This window comes from Aythya marila (assembly GCF_965140915.1).
Source record: "Aythya marila genome assembly, chromosome: 1".
NCBI lineage: Eukaryota > Metazoa > Chordata > Aves > Anseriformes > Anatidae > Aythya > Aythya marila.
This window is the reverse complement of record NC_139042.1, coordinates 8,156,472-8,172,982: the sequence shown is the minus strand read 5'-3', so window position 1 is coordinate 8,172,982 and position 16,511 is coordinate 8,156,472. Positions and strand designations below refer to the sequence as shown.

The following is a 16,511-nucleotide window of genomic DNA, read 5'->3' as shown; positions in this document are numbered from 1 at the left end:
AATTGAGGTGCTGGCATCCCCCAGCTCATGCCAGGTCACCCCAACACGCTGGAGACCTCCCTGGGGCTGCAGCCAAAGCAAGGTGGTCATGTGGGAAACCACGCTCCTTGCACTGACAGCAGCACTGAAAAAAATGGGATTGTGCAACCTTGTGCTAGTGACTTTCATAACTGTGATTCCTGGTTTAACTCTTGCATCCAAATATGCAAAATACTTCCTATGACAAACAGAGGATTGCTACTAAAGTCTTCCATAAAGTGACTTCACAGACTGTTTTTTAATCTTTCCAGATTGTAAGAGCCAAAACTGAGAGTAAAAAGATGGCAACACTATTTTTTTATGGGGTAAAAGAAAATATTCTTCGATTTCGTGATGTCTCACAGCCCTTTCAAGTACAGGGGAAGATAGGGTGACAGCAGATTTTATGATTCTTGGCTTTAGAATTACATCAAAATTGTGTTTTATCTGACATCAAAAGAATGAGCTGTTTTATCATCATGACAGTGCTTTCTTCTGCTTGGATTAGTAACAGTGCAAATAAGGCAGCTATAGAGAATGAAAAAAAAAAAAAAAAAAAAAAAAAAAGTTTTGTCCTTAGGCTTAGGCTTTATCTGTGGTTTACCAGCTTCTAAACAATCAGCTATATGATGAAAGAGAACCAATAAGGCATTTATATTCTGCATTATTGCTAAACAAAAATGAATGTGTAACTTTTTCTAAGCTTGAACTCTAGACAATTTTGAGGTTTTGTCCCATAAGACCCCAAATTTATTTTGGTAATATTACACCAAAAGCTATGCTATACCACAACCTTAATTTAAGTATTCCTTTCTGGTGAAAATTAAAATAAAAATTAAAGTAAGCATACTGAAATATGCTATTTTGTACATAACTTATTGCAGATTCCTAGCATTACTCAAGCAATGACTTAATTTGTAATAATTGTTTTTGGTGGACCACATCTAACTGGATTTCAGCAAAGCAATTGAAATGGGGTCATATGGGGAATTACTGGTAAAAGGGTCTGGCTGGAGCAGAGACAAAAGGTGCTGAAAGGGGAAATATCACAGCAGAGAGAAGGTGCAAGCAGGTTCCCAAGCATAATTCTGAGCCAGACTTAACTAAACATATTCACCAGCAGCATATGCATGTGAAGGAGCACATCAATGAAATTTGGTAATGACAGGAAGCTGGGAGGAGCAGCAGAATATCTCACAGGAAGAACTCAGGGAGCTGATTACTGAAAAGTACCCTAAAGATATTTCATTATACAAAGCCTAAGATCATATACTTAAAAGGCGATTGTGTTTCCTGGATGACCTCTGCTTGAAACAAGGAGACAGAAAGTCTGTTTTCATGATGAAGAAGGGAAAGTGTGAATTTCCGATGCAGGTATCTGCACAGGCCCTCTGAGGGCCTTCAAAGCACCTACAACTTCATGTCCAGTCACAGGACCTTTTTTTGGTCTTCCTTCTATTAAAGAATGCCCTCCCATGGGAGGCAGGTGTTGAGGGGTTCGTCAATAAAGGCAGGAGTGTGTCCAAACCCTCATGCAGCTGTATACAGAGCCATCTCGAGCCCAGGGAGTAGGCCCCGCTGGGCACAGCTGCAATCCTTCCACCTGCACAGCTCTCTGAGCCTAACCCATTATTTCAGGCAAAACGTCTTTCAGAGAGATCCGCACATCTGGAACCTTCCCACCAACATGAAGGATGGCTTTTCCCCCACCCACAGGCTCTGGGAAAGTCTTCCCTGCCCTTTCATTGCCCACAATGATCCCTCAGAAGGGTTGGCTGGATACAAGAGCTCCCACACGACTGCTGACATTTAAGACGGGTGGCGGGTCCTGTTGTGCACCGATCCCGCTCCCACCAAACACAATAGCAGGCTTTGCTGGGTGCAGGATTGAGCCCAGGGTGACATTTTCTTCCACCCCACGCCTCTTTGCTGACTGAAACTTTTGTGAGACCGCGGAGGCCAGAAAGCCCCTGCGGTCCCACCTGCTTCTGCAGGCCATGGTCCCACGCTCGGTTCACCCTGAGGCAGTGTCCACCCCCTTGTGTGCTCATTTCCCCACCAGTAATGAAACAAGGCCCCACATGCCCCATCCAGAATGAAAAATTCTTTGAACTTTGGACAAGAGAAATTTGGTGGGTGCTGTTGACAAGCCATGGCATCATCCTCCAAGCAGGGACACCATCTTCCCCAGCATGGGGACCAGAAAAACACCACAGTGATATTAGGTGAAGCAGCAGTTGATCTGGAATTCATTAAAAAATAACAATTTATAGCAATTCATAGAGACTGAAATTTTGTTGAAAGATCCCTGATTACAAAGGAGTATTTATCAGAGAGGTTTCTTTCATCCAGGCAGAAATTTTCAGTCAAAACTAGAGTGAATGCCAACTGCCTGCCCCAGAACAGCGAGGTCACCGGGTAGGCACCCACTTAGAGCAGGAAAACACAAATGTAAAATTTAATCTGACAACTGACATGAATTTTTTTCCCTTCTTTTTAAGGATCTCCATACTTTGCCATCAAGGGAAGTTTTATTTTCCAAGAGTGGGCACAAACAGAAGGAGAAAGATGAAGACAGTAGGAAAAATACCTAAAGGAACATTTTTCTAGCCAACTCAGGTTTAAAACAATCTAAACTAAAACATTTAAATCTATCCCTTTCAGTATGGTGGCAAAGATAGTTCAACCTCTGCTCAGAAGTGGAACTTTATGTTGGACAAGCCTTTAATGAACTTTTGCTGATATGAACATTTTTGTCCTTTTCTTAACTGCCCATGGTAGTAAATACACCTGGCTTCACAGGCTAGGGGATGCAGAAAAAATATACCTAAACCATAATTAAATTATTTTTCTATGCAACCTGTGGAAAATCACCAAATCTAAATGATTTCCTATACATGTTTATGCTGTGTTATAGGAATTGTATAGGATTTCTTTAATAATACAATTATTATTATTAATTATACATTATTACTGCTGTCATTCCAATGAAGAGCTAAAAATGTTCATATGTCCATCACATGACAATATTTCATAAACACTCTTTGTTAGAGAGTTGGACTTGGAATTGGCCTGGCTTGCCAGAAAAATACTCTTCCTTCATCAAATCAACATGAAAAGTGATTTTCAAAACTGGAGTGAGCATAAATAAGCAAATATCAGGTCACATGCATCAGATACTTTCATTATATGTGTCATTTAAATGGAATATTTTATATCACAATCATTTGAGTGAAGTATTAGAAGCATTTAACTTCTAGTAGTTTTCTACTGATGCATACTTATCTCTTAAGTGCAATTTAGTGTAAAAACAAAACAGAAACAAAAACAAAAACAGCAACAAAAATAAACAAGAACAAAGTCCACAAAATGTTTGCAGAACATTCATTGTCTCCCCTTGAGCCACAATCACTTAATTACTGTGTTAGTGATCTTTGGATAAAGAGCAGCATGAGCCTGCTCTGCAACTCAGCCACTTCCCACTTAGTTTATCTAAACAGAAACACAAAGCATCACTGTTCATTTTGTACTAGGTATAGCCAGTGTTGGTAATTGTGTTTGGAGCCAGTGTTGGTAATTGTGTTTGGAGCATGCTAAGATGTTTCTGTTCCGGAGTTGTTTAATCATTGACGTGTAAAAACCCACCCTAGCTTTAACAGCAGGCACAAAGCACATACTAACAGGAAAAAACATCTGAGTGGAAGAGACCGGGTTCCTAATACTCCTGTCACTGACATTTATGCTTTTCCTGTGTACCTACAGACAAACCACAGTCTAAATTTCTCACACATGGGTGTTATACACTGGCCTCAGATTTAGCATTTACACATTTATTTTAAGAGGCTTGACGTAACTCAGCTTGTAAGTTTTTATTCTACACTTAGTGGATCAGAGAATGGATAAACAGCATCATACGTACTACTCACGTGCAGTCCTACATGTGCACGTACATGTACATACATAGCAACCAATTCACTAAATTTCTTGCACTTGAGGTATAGAAAATATCACCGTCTTGCTCTCCTTTCCTGCTCTGCTCTGGCCGTGCTTCCTTTTTACTCCAAGAAAGCAGAAAAGTTTTTACCCACCCATCATACTTTATCCACTCTTTGAAAGCTTCCCTTCTAAAGGCCTGCGCATATTGCGTTGGCACTCTACCAAAAACCGGCTAACAAATGGCAGATTAAGTGGAAACACGGAAAAGAATTTCAAGCATGTATTATACTTGCCTGGAGTTCAGCGTGCAACTTTAAGACAAGGGCTGCCCTCTAAACAGGCAGGCCTGGGAATTCGGTTGCAAAACAATTACAGATGCAAGGAAAATACCTTTCCTCTGAGCAAGAAACTTGATGATATACTGCAGTCTTCAGTAAACCGAGTTCACTGTGTGCTCTGGAAGAGCTCGGCATGTTCTGTGCTGTCTTGAGACTTTACCTTCCAGCTCCAGCAGTGCTCTCTGAGGGAGTTATAGCGTATTAACCAGAATTTATGTTATGTCAGCCCCTTCAAGATGCAGGAACAGAAGATTAATAACCATTGCCATTCACAACCAGAAAAGCCTCTGTATCCCCATTTACTGCTCCGCCTTAAAATACAAAAATAATGAGGCACTTAATTCAGTTCTGCAGATTATCAGCAGTTATGATCATAGAATCATAGAATCATAGAATATCCTGAGTTGGAAGGGACCCTTAAGGATCATCAAGTCCAACTCTTGACACCGCACAGGTCTACCCAAAAGTTCAGACCATGTGCCTAAGTTCACAGTCCAATCTTTTCTTAAATTCAGACAGGCTCGGTGCAGTGACCACTTCCCTGGGGAGCCTGTTCCAGTGTGCAACCACCCTCTCTGTGAAGAACCCCCTCCTGACGTCCAGCCTAAATTTCCCCTGCCTCAGCTTAACCCCGTTCCCGCGGGTCCTGTCACTAGTGTTAATGGAGAAAAGGTCTCCTGCCTCTTGACAACCCCTTGCGAGGAAGTTGTAGACTGTGATGAGGTCCCCCCTCAGCCTCCTCTTCTCCAGGCTGAACAGGCCCAGTGACCTCAGCCGTTCCTCGTACGTCTTCCCCTCAAGGCCTTTCACCATCTTCGTAGCCCTCCTCTGGACACTCTCCAACAGTTTCATGTCCTTTTTATACTGTGGTGCCCAGAACTGCACACAGTACTCGAGGTGAGGCCGCACCAGCGCAGAGTAGAGCGGGACAATCACCTCCCTTGACCTACTAGCGATGCCGTGCTTGATGCACCCCAGGATACGATTGGCCCTCCTGGCTGCCAGGGCACACTGCTAGCTCATATTCAACTTGCTGTCTATCACGACCCCCAGATCCCTCTCTTCTAGGCTGCTCTCCAGCGTCTCATCGCCCAGTCTGTACGTGCAGCCAGGGTTTCCCCGTCCCAGGTGCAGGACCCGGCACTTGCTCTTATTGAACTTCATGCGGTTGGTGATCGCCCAGCTCTCCAACCTGTCCAGATCCCTCTGCAAGGCCTTTACGCCCTCATTTGAGTCCACAACTCCTCCAAGTTTGGTGTCATCAGCAAACTTGCTCAAAATACCTTCTATTCCTACATCCAGATCGTTTATAAAAATATTGAAAAGTACCGGCCCTAAAATGGAGCCTTGAGGGACCCCACTGGTGACCGCCCGCCAGCCTGACACAGCCCCATTTACCATAACCCTTTGGGCCCTGCCCGTTAGCCAATTGCTCACCCATCGTATGATGTTTTTATTTAGCTGTATGGTGGACATTTTGTCCAGTAGGATCCTATGGGAAACCGTGTCAAAAGCCTTGCTGAAGTCCAAAAAAATCACATCAGCTGGTTTCCCTTGGTCCACCATACGGGTGATCTTATCATAAAAGGAAATCAGGTTAGTTAGGCAGGACCTACCCTTCACAAACCCATGCTGGCTGGGACCAATGACTGCTTTGTCCCCCAGGTGCGTCTCAATAAGTCCGAGAACCAACTTCTCCATGATTTTACCAGGCACTGACGTGAGACTGACAGGCCTGTAATTGCTAGGGTCTTCTTTCTGACCCTTCTTGAAAATCGGCACAATTCATCAAATCAGCTGGACAATGAAATTTCTAGTGTCATGCTTGTATATAATTTATTTACATGTGTTTCCTTGATGAATTATTTTGGCTGCATGACTATCTTCCTTACAGTTTAAATCACAACTCCACTCTTCCCATCATCTTGAGAGAATAAAAGATCTCAGCCTATAGTCTGAGAAAGTATTTGAGAACATAGGCCTAGTGAATGGGAAATACCTACACTAAACCAGGTTTTATTTTCTCAAGCCCACATCCAGATATCAGGAAATTTCATGGGCAGCAGTTCCCAAATCCAGTAGAACACTTCTGCACTCCAGTGCTCCCCTAAAAACTGTCGGTCTCATTGTTGGCTTCGCAGGAACTTTTTTCTTACTGCATCAACTGAAAGAGAAAGATGGACCTGACTTATGTCTTTATACTGAGTAGTTCAAATTTGTCTACGGTTTATTGGCCCTAAATTTAATAAAAGCAATGTGACACTTTAGTCTAGTTAAAGCTGAAAATAACCTATTAATCTGCACTCATGACTGGCTTTGGAACTACAACAATCATACAAAAGCTAAGATTGACTTCTACTGTCCAAAAAAACAGTAATTAATCCCACTGAAATATATATATATATATATATATATGTGCATAAGAGTTGGAAAGAAAAAAAAATGAAGGAAAACAAGCAGCATTTAGTATGTTAATGTATCTTTTCTGCATTTGAATGCCTTTACAAATAAGTAACTGTGCAATAAGATTGAAAGTGTAACCCAAGTATAGTACAAATACAAGAATATCTGCATTGAAATTCCATAACTTTCTTTATTCACTGTGATACATTCAAACAAAAGTGCTCCAGACAACAGTCATAGAGTAAAGGAAATTAAAAAGGCAGAAAAAGACCATCAGATACATGTGGTGATTATTCATACGTCAAAGCATTAGTAGCTGCTTGTATCTGAGTGCACCAAAAACCCGTGAGGGTCCATGTTTTCATATGCTGCACCTATAAAAATAATAATCATAGGCAGCTCTAGCACAAATGGCTTTCAGAACTAGAGCCAAAGCCATCACAAAGATAAAGCACCATCAGGCATATGTTTACAAATGCCACAGTAATTAGTAGAGTGAAAGAAAGGCTTAGCTGAATTAACATTTTCCTTGTATAGCATAGGGAAGCCCTGCTCAGACTCACTCCTTCCAGCTCTGTCATTTCACACCAGGGCCTTGCCTTTGCCCCATAACACCAAGAGCCAGGGGCAACTTGGTAAGCTTCAGGAGACAGTGAGAGATGGATGGAAGAGGAACTGGAGCCAGTGTCTATTCTCCTATTTAAGAAAATAATATTGTCATGGCAGCATGTACTTAACTATGTTACTGTAATACAGTGGCATGATCCACCTGAGAACACCGTTTGTACAGACCACGCTGACTTCCCAATGCTGTTTGCTAAGCTACAAGTGTTTGGCTGGATTGATGTTACTTATACAAGGCACTTCTTGTTTTAAACTACAATTCCGCTGTAGTAAAAATATAAGTTGTTGATGTCTATAAAAGACAGCAGAGCATCACTTCCTAGTAACTCAGATTACATCCTGCAATTTGGCTCTGTTTCAGCAGAATTACTGAACTGTGCACTTGCCAAGAACTATTTGTAACTGAAAAATTTGACAGGGAAGGTGGTCCCTGCCTCAAACAACACAAGAAAAGGAAGTCAAAGTGCTGTACAAATTATGCTGTGAAAGGGATATGATAGAGAGACACTTATAAATCTAGGGTTCTTCTACTTCATTTATGTTTAGGTAGACAGCATGGATTGTCAACAGAGAGCGTGGAAAATTCAGTAAAACCCTTGTCCTGCTCTACCCTTTGCCTGCTTTACAGTCAGCAATTCAGATCATCATCAAGAGCAAGACAGGCTTCCCCTATGAAATGTCTCAGTTGCTGACATTAAATTTTCCTTAAAAAAAAATAATCTATGCAGGACATAACAGAGGACAAACCTCCATCCCCATATGCTTTCTATAATAGAATATTTGTAGGGATCCTGATAGGTATGAGGCTGTGCCCCAGCTGCTAAAAAGATTTAAGCCCATGTGTGATCTATGTTTCCCAAAGCAGGATGCAATGGCACTGCTCATGTGACCAACATCATCTTCACAGTTAAGTCCTTGCAACATCAAGGTCTGTTTGCTTAAAAAGCATTTTTCTTAACTATGTTACTAATAAAGTCTCAGATCACTCAGGCTGAAAGAAGGTTAGAAGTGTTATGCAGTTATTTACCCTTCACGCTATTTGTGTGGCATTCATCTCCCACAGCGCATGCCTTGCCCTTTTCACACTCCCTTTCTCATGCAGGAACACAAAGCTGTAATGTTTGGGTTGCAAACACTATTAAATGCCCCTCTTCAGCCCCCAACAGCATAGAAATATTTTCTTTTAAAAGTTCAGATCAAAGCATTTCTACTAATCCTAGGATTTATTAAAACAAACATCATAGGCATGAGATAGTCAACAGCGTCCCTTTTATAGGATTCTTTGGAGACGGTTCTGATTTTGTACTGTTTACTGATCCGCCCCTCATTAATCTTCAGTTGCTCAGCTGCAAATTCAGCAAGTCCACCTGCTCCTTCCCCTCCCAGATGATGTTCCTTTAACCCCAGTTTCTAGTTGTAATGACAGCAAGTTTCTAGTTGTAATGACAGCACCACATAGCCCCAGTCCTGAGAACAAGGTGGCTTGCTCAAAAAGCTACATCTCACATCCTGATGTTACAAGAATGTATCACACACGTTTGCAGCAGAAGTCTAGCCTCTCCTCATATGAGTAATTAAAACCAGTCATTAAGTGCTTTCATGGAGTTTCATTGTCTTTATCCTTCCCTGCAGTCAAGGTAGTTGCCTTTGATCCAGTAACAGATCTGTGCGTATTTGAGGGGTGTGATGCGAACAGCTACATTGAAATCCTGTGGGGTGCCATTCATGTCCACCCACTGATGGCCTGAAAATATTCCAATAATTTTACGTTCCCATTTGTGATTCTGCCTCTTCCACATCCTCACGTACACCCCAGATCCACTCGCACCTGGCTGGGCATCACACTGCTGGTACAACAGGTCATACGTTTCATCTTTGACATCACAGAAACGGTACACCAGATTTCCTGGACGATCGTTGTCGTAGCCAGAGAAGTGAATCCTCCCTCCAGGCAAGTGTCTTGCTGGTGGGCTCACACCTATCTTCATAAACTTTCTTTTATGAGGCTTCTTGAGCTCCAGCAGGGCATAGTCATAATCCATGCCAATATCATTGGCGTTGCCTTTGATCCATCCTTTGGGGACGTGTGTCCGTTTCACTCGGATCCACTGGAATTTCATTTTTTCAGGCATTGCTGAGTTGGTGATATTGGCCCCTTTGCTGCCATCTTTCAGTTTTGGCTTCAGGAAGCCCACCCGCAGTTTCTGAGCTCCTTTGACATAACTCTTGCCATCATGGATACAGTGAGCGGCAGTAAGAACATGCTTCTCAGCCACCAGTGTCCCTGTGCAACCTGTGGATAGCTTCACTGACGTGGAGAACGGGTAATTCAACAAGAAGTCCTTCCCAAAAATGCTAAACCTGCTGTCATAGCCATAGATCTGCCTCTTAGTTCGAGATTTGCCTTGAGACCCATCACTGCTGCTTAGAATGTATATGCCCACTTCGGTTTCAGTGAGGCTACCGTTAGCGTACAAGGTTTCATAGGACAGGTAGTTCTTCACTTCTTCGTAAGTTGGCAGCGGAGAACTTTTGTGGCAGGCTGGGCCGCAGGGAGATACCACATCCAGTCTGGCTTCAGCATCAAACTGTGGCTTGTCCAAGTTGAGGGTAGATTGTGGCAGGATGACTGGAACTCTGTAAGAAGGCCATGTTGGCTTCCAGTGAGGACTGGAGGGCATCACATCTTTAGCAGCACACAAAAGGAGGATTAACGTGGACAAGCCTGCCATTCTGAATGCTGGTCTGTGGAAAGCAAAAGAAAGTCCAGTTACTCACCCAAACTTGTTGCAAGATCAATTTGCTTTGCTAAGCTATGGTTTGTTAAGCAACTATGATACTTGGTCAAAATCAAGCAATTTGAGCAGAGCAAAATAGCATTAAGTTCTTCAGGCTTCTTAGCATTAAACTAATGCCTCAGCCTGTATCTTGAAGCAAAAGTCCCAGGTTAACACATGAAACCCAGGATATTTAACCTCCAGGTGTGCTGAGCCACCAAGTCCCAGTTACCATCAGTGACAAGTTACGGTATTTGTCTTTACTCCGTGTCTAGAAAACTCACATTATGCATAAATTCCTGCACCCAGATACCGTAACTCCTGCAAAGAATAAATGCCTTTAGAGAATGCTGTAATCCAGCTGCAGTAGAATTCTCTGAAAGCTCCCACCTACCCTCTGACATCACTGAGAGGGGTCCCTTCAAACACCTCAGTTTGCTGTCTTAGCCAGAAACATCATGCTAATGGTAGGAAAAGGCAGGAGGAAAAAGATAACCCTAACAGAACAGGCTGGCACAACGTGATCGCACAGGAGACTTGCTTCTCCTTGCAGCTCACACCAGAGGAAGGTTTCTGCTCCACATAGCATTCGCCCTCCCCTAAGCTTACATGAGAAAGGCCAATCGTGATTACACAGTCAGCTAATGAAGCAAGCTTACAGCTCCTGAGGGAATTTTCAGTTAACATACTGACTTATTCCTTCATAAACTTAATTAATTAGAAATGCAAACCAACCCCCTCTGAGCACGGGGAGGCAAATGGGGCTGTAAATGTGTTTATGAACCCCAGGCAGAGTGCCTCAGACTGCAGAGAACAGCGTGCACTAGTATTGTGTCAAGAAAATGTGTAACTTTAGTTTACTTGAAAATTAGCCATACAGCTGAATCGCTGCAGGAGGCACTGTGCCCTGGGCAAGAAGGCAGGCAGGATCTCCCTCATACAAGGATTATTCAAACAAAACTTCACAATTATGTTGAGCTTACACATATTTAAACCCTGCTGAGGTTACGCTGATCACAACTGCAAGATCATTCCTGAAATACCTCAACCAAGCAAATCAAAGCAAACCATGCAGGAGATGACCACAGCTATCTAAGAATAAAAAAGAAAAATCCTTCTCTCCAATGCTGCTCACACGCCATTCCTAAGCCTTGCTGAAAAAGACTTCGAACACTGCAAACTGAGGAAGTCTGAAGGTGTCCAACTCAAATATTAGGCCTGGATCCCTTCTTTGTTGGTAGCGTCCTCTTTGGGAATGGAGGCTATAATTAAAGCACACAATGTTCAAGATATCAATTGACTCATGAGAGGAAATCAAAACATTTTGATTCCAAAAACCAGACATAGATGAACAGAGCTGATGCTACTGATAACCACAGAGGCAGGTACTGACTCTGTCAGAAGCAACCAGTCATTCCGTTGATAATTTTTTAAATAACAAATAGGATGTCTTTAAAGGGATATATTTTCTTCTGGAACAACTAAGCTCTAAGCTCTACACATGGAACTAGATGATCTTTAAGGTCCCTTCCAACCCAAGCCATTCTATGATTTCTATAGAATGAGTTATTTAATACCTAACAGGCAAATCATGCCAGAAAATTCAGGCCATTTTAAACATAAATCAGACATGCATAATCTTAAATGCCACAAAATCAGAAAATACTTGCTTATTTATTCAAGGAAAACCAGCAGCTCCTCTGGCTCTATCTATGGCAGAGATTAATACTGGGTGCTGGCTGTGTTTTGCAAGCTATCAAATCAGATCGTCTCTGATTCATGTAACAAGAAACACTTGCTGTATATCAGATGTATCTGTTGTAAAAGAGCAATTAGGAAAATACACAAAAAGAAGGTAACAGTGATGAATGCTGTATCCTCACAATGGTGATATACACTAGCATCAGTCAACTGTTAACTGTCCTCACTGGTGACAATGAGGAGTGACACAGGAGCGCTTACTGTTGCTGAGAAAGACTAAATCACACTTAGGCAGTGCATCAGGTAGCAGATCTCATTATTAGGAGCGCATATTTATATGAAGCCTGCTGTCATCTGCTTCACACCAAAGTAATTCCCATAAATGACATCTGAAGCTTTTTTGATAGATGGAATCTCTACTTAAATTGCACCACTCGTGCCACTTCTTGGATGTAAAAACCATTTGTGCTAACTGAGTCGATGCCGGCCTTCAGCTGATTTATTTAGCTGTCAGGGGATAACTGGAAGCATCTTGTCAGTTGTTATTTGCACGAGCACCAAGAATCCCCAGTGCCTGTCAGCACGGCGACCCGATGAAGGGACAGCATGCCCAACAGCTCCTCTGCTTCCAACGAGAGCATCAGCGGAGCTGGGAAATTGCCTCTCCCGGCAACCTGCCCTCCCTCACCTCCCTACCATCCCCTCCACAGCAGCACCAACGCTGGAAAGGCAGTTTTAGACAGCAGAGGGCAGCCGCCCGATGAAGAGACCACGGCAAGAGCTGCGACTCCACTCTGTCCTGAAAAAAGGCTTCAGAAAGACCGTATCTGTATCTACACCGTGCTCTGTCAAAGCGGTACGTATTCCACTTCATGTCCCTAGGCAGGCCTTCCCACACCCTCCCCGCAGCTTCTGTGCGGTAATCGCATCGCAGATACACGGGATAAAGCAGCCTTTTCATCTGCTACAGAACTTTGCTATTATTTCAAAGGTTATTAAAACCTAACTGCAATAAAACACAGTCATAAGTTTACACCTGACCACAGATGCTCACAAACCAAGGTATCTACAGATGTCTTTGTAATTATGTCTCATCTGGAGACATAACTGGTAATAAATCAGCTGTCAGTTGCAATAGAGAAAATGTCTTATTTTTTAACAAGATGCCAAATTAGTGCACAGAACGTCTTGCTGTGTAGATCCTCCCTCTTTAAAAATAAGTGGTTAAGCAAAAGAATGAAGGAATTAAAAAAACAGTGCAAACTTAAAGAGAAACCTACCGGATAGCCTCTTCTCTTTTTTCCTTTTTGTTTAAAATAAAGCATATACAAACAAACAAAAAAATAACAATGCAACCGCAACAATGTTAACAAACACACTCTGCTCAGCTACTTACTTGTGGGTGACTCTGAGAGATGTTCTCAGACAGAGCAAACTGGTAAGAAGCAAGCACTTCCCTGAACAGCTATCACAAAACGATAGTGAATGAATTACGACGCGCTGTTCTACTGTAGTACTGCTCTTCTGTTTCTATTTAAACTGTGTCATAAACTCAATCCACCCTTTGACTCAGTACAAAGCCCTACTCTGATATCCAGCATAGGAACCCCCTAGAAAGCGGTTTGTACATAATCACACTTGCTAATGGAATTAAAATTGTTTAGAGAATGGAAACACTGACAGCTACCCTGGGGCTCCCCACACCACTAAAACACTTTGCAGACACATTTCCCTGCCTGCTATGGGTATTCATGCCTTGAGATAGATGTTGGTGAAAGAGAGCTGCCTTGTTCAGAATGGACACGAATCATTTTCTTATAAGCAAGTAATTTTTCTGGAAGAGTTCACTGCTTCGAGGGTGGTTCTTGTAATAGATGGTTAAATAGCAATAAATCCTGGGATGTACAGTATGAAAGCCCATGAACGGAACAGTCTCTGTTACATTTTGAAATGAACAAAGTTTTTCCACAGCACTGGAAGCCAGAATGATTAACACTGCAAAAGAGAAAGAAAAAGGAAGAGAGCACGAGAGAGAAAAACTTGCCTCAAACCGAACTATAGAGGTGAACCAAATTACCGTTACCACCGTGCCAAAGCACCTCAGCTGCTTTTCCTAGTCGCAGAACTTGTTAAAGCACAGCAGAAGCAATCAAGTCGCGCTGCAACAACTGCGGGAGCGTTACTGCCATTACCCTGCAACCTCTGCCCGCCTGCCCGCGATGCTGAGGCGGTGCAAGAGTTACAGAGCCTCACCGCCAGACGGAGGGCTGGAAGCAGAGACGTCTCAGAAAACCCTGAAACAAACTTTGATACCGGCAGGCCAACGGCGTCTGCCAGCACATACAACAGTGGGCACTGACACGCGCATCGGCAACACGCACACACACACACACGGAGGGCTCGTGTTCTGCCTGCTTACCTCTCGGTCCAATTTCTGTCAAACATTTTTCCCTGCCTCCTTCCACCCTCCCTCCTCTCCTTTTTGTCTCTCCCCGCTTCCTCGCAAGGGGTTGCGGCACAGCTGAACAAAGCACACGGCAGGCAGGGACACGCGTGCCAGGGGCTATCTGGCCACCTGGGCGATGTGCTGTGGGGTGGCTGCTGCTGCTGTGGGGTGGCTCCTGCTGCTGTGGGGTGGCTCCTGCTGCGTTGCTCCACCGACCTCACTCCTCAGAGCTGTCCCAGCTACAGCTTCAAGGAGACCCTCGCACACGCTTGCAAGAGCAAGCTAAGGATGCGAAGCCCAGCACAGGGCTCGCAGGACTACTTCCAACTCCTCCTGTGCATCCCGATGCGTGCATCGCCACCAAGTCGCCCTGCCACCAGCGCCTTTCGCACCAGATGCTCCCCGATGCGCCGGCAGCCCCCTTTGGGGTCTCTAACTCTCAGCGGGCAGCCGGGGAAGGGCTGTCCTCCCCCTCTGGAGCCGCTTAGCCGCACATCAGCCTTTTACCCCTTTATGTCTGCGGCGCCGGGTCATGCTCCCGTTCAGGGGGGCTTCCAAATTCAGTCCCCCTCCCGCAGCCCTCACCGGCACCCCGTGTCCCCCCAGCACCCCGGCGGGACCTACCGGGGCTCCCCCGCTGAGGAGGCGGCGGCGGCGTCTGCGGGAGCGGCTCAGGCAGGTGGCGGCGGGGCCGGTCCCATCCCTGCCGCCGCCTGCGAGGGGGCTCGGGGGCGCCTTCCCCCGGCCGCCTGCTCCGAGCGGGGCGGAGCGGGGCGGAGCGGAGCCTCCCGCAGGTGGCTCCCCAAGCCGCCGCCGTGCCCCGAGCCCTCGGCTCCGAGCCCCTCAGCCCCAAATCCCCAGCTCCGAGCCCCGACCCCCGGCCCCGCTGCCCCCGGCGCAGGCGCCCTGTCCCCGGCCGGCCGGGCGGGAGAAGCCGAGGTCGGGGCCCGGCCCCTCCCTCTCTCCACGCAGGCCTCCCCCACTCAGGCCGCCGCCCCACTTTCTTTTTTCCTCCTTTTTAAGTCTTTACACTGTTGTTTTTATTAGTTTCGTGAGAAAAAACACCTTTTTTTCCATTCACTCTTTTTAGTCCCAACACTGCGCCGCTGCCACCTCAGCCGCGGGGTGGCCCTGTGGTGGGAGGTTTTGGGGTGGCTCTGTGGGATCCCCACCAAGGGTGCCAAGGTGTTTGCAGAGCTGGGAGTTCGGGGTCGCCAATGTGATGGGTCCCTTCTCCATGACCCTCCTGCCATCACAGGGCCCAGAGGTGGATGGTCCATCAGACCTGCAGCCTGTCACCTCCACTACTTCATCAGATATTTGACTTTAATTGTCAGACACACTCGTTTTATGGGTTTTAATTACTCATCCTTCTTGAATCCTTATAATGACACCTGGCAAGGAAAAGGGAAGCTGGAGCCAAGGAGGCAAAAATCCTGCAATGTGTTTTAACTCCGAGGGAATAATCCACAAAGGTTTTGCCAAAATTCCCAGCTGATCACCACTGCCCCAGAAAGGAAATATAAATTTCACAAGAATCAGTTTATTTGCTGCCTTCTGCTGACCTCCTCTCCCTGCTGCTACTCTAACAAAGGGCCAGTGAAGCTTGAAGCACAGTGAAAGCCCTGCCCCACTCACAGACACTGTGTGAGGAGCTGGGGTGTTACGGGACCTTAAATTATTTGGCATGAATTTTTAAATTTGCATTTACTTGGGCCTAGCACCAAACCCATTTGGGTCTGCAAAAAAAGGTTTTAACAGATGGCTGGAAAATGTAAGCGGTACAAAAATCATTAATACTTAGACTAATCATTCTCAACTATAAATGATAAGAGGACAATTATAACGTGAGGCAGAGGTGCCCAGGGGTAGAAGCCAAACACCTCCAGCAGAAACCCAGATCGCAAATGCAACAGGTGCCAGAGGGAAGCAGGGCTGGCAATACTAGTTCAGCTGCAGGGGGTGAAAGTGTTGTGAGGTTTGGTTATGTGGGGGGAATCAGAACTGCAGCCATGATTCAGGGGGGCTCTTGCATTCCATGGGCACACAGCTTCTTTTGTCACAACTGCCAGGTTTGTTCCAGAGCACTTCCCGGCTTTCCTCCCACAAGTCTTCCTGGCTATAGCAGGTCACCACTCCAGCTGAGGCCTCTTGACAACTCAGACTCTTCTAATAAAGTACTGATTGCCCAGCGGTCATTTCTGGATAACCCCAAATCTACCACTGAATAAACTCTCTATATGTCCCTTCTTTGTTTCAGCTTAGTTA

At 44.8% G+C, this 16,511-nt stretch overlaps 1 protein-coding gene across 5 annotated transcripts; it reads right to left on the bottom strand.

Annotated features, from left to right (window-relative positions):
• Positions 1-6,742: 6,742 nt before the first annotated feature.
• On the bottom strand, positions 6,743-15,092 carry PRSS23 (serine protease 23). 5 transcript variants are annotated; one of them, XM_082775088.1, is made up of 2 exons: positions 14,217-14,368; positions 6,743-10,064 (listed from the first exon to the last, which is right to left on the bottom strand). In XM_082775088.1, the coding sequence occupies exons 1-2, from the start codon at positions 14,240-14,242 to the stop codon at positions 8,936-8,938; spliced, it is 1,155 nt and encodes a 384-aa protein (XP_082631214.1). In that variant the 5' UTR covers positions 14,243-14,368; the 3' UTR covers positions 6,743-8,935. The 5 variants fall into 5 exon arrangements, with proteins under 5 accessions (XP_082631214.1, XP_082631216.1, XP_082631217.1 ...); XM_082775090.1 differs by lacking the exon at positions 14,217-14,368 and adding an exon at positions 13,875-14,028; XM_082775091.1 differs by lacking the exon at positions 14,217-14,368 and adding an exon at positions 13,842-14,000.
• Between the last annotated feature and the right edge of the window lie 1,419 nt (positions 15,093-16,511).

What these genes read in the sequence shown, in the direction of transcription:
- PRSS23 (XM_082775088.1), bottom strand. Translation starts at nt 14,242, where the DNA reads ATGTTTGACAGAAATTGGACCGAGAG. An exon ending in GACAGAAATTGGACCGAGAG is followed by an intron (nt 10,065 to 14,216) that starts GTAAGCAGGCAG and finishes TGCTTTCCACAG; the next exon opens with ACCAGCATTCAGAATGGCAG.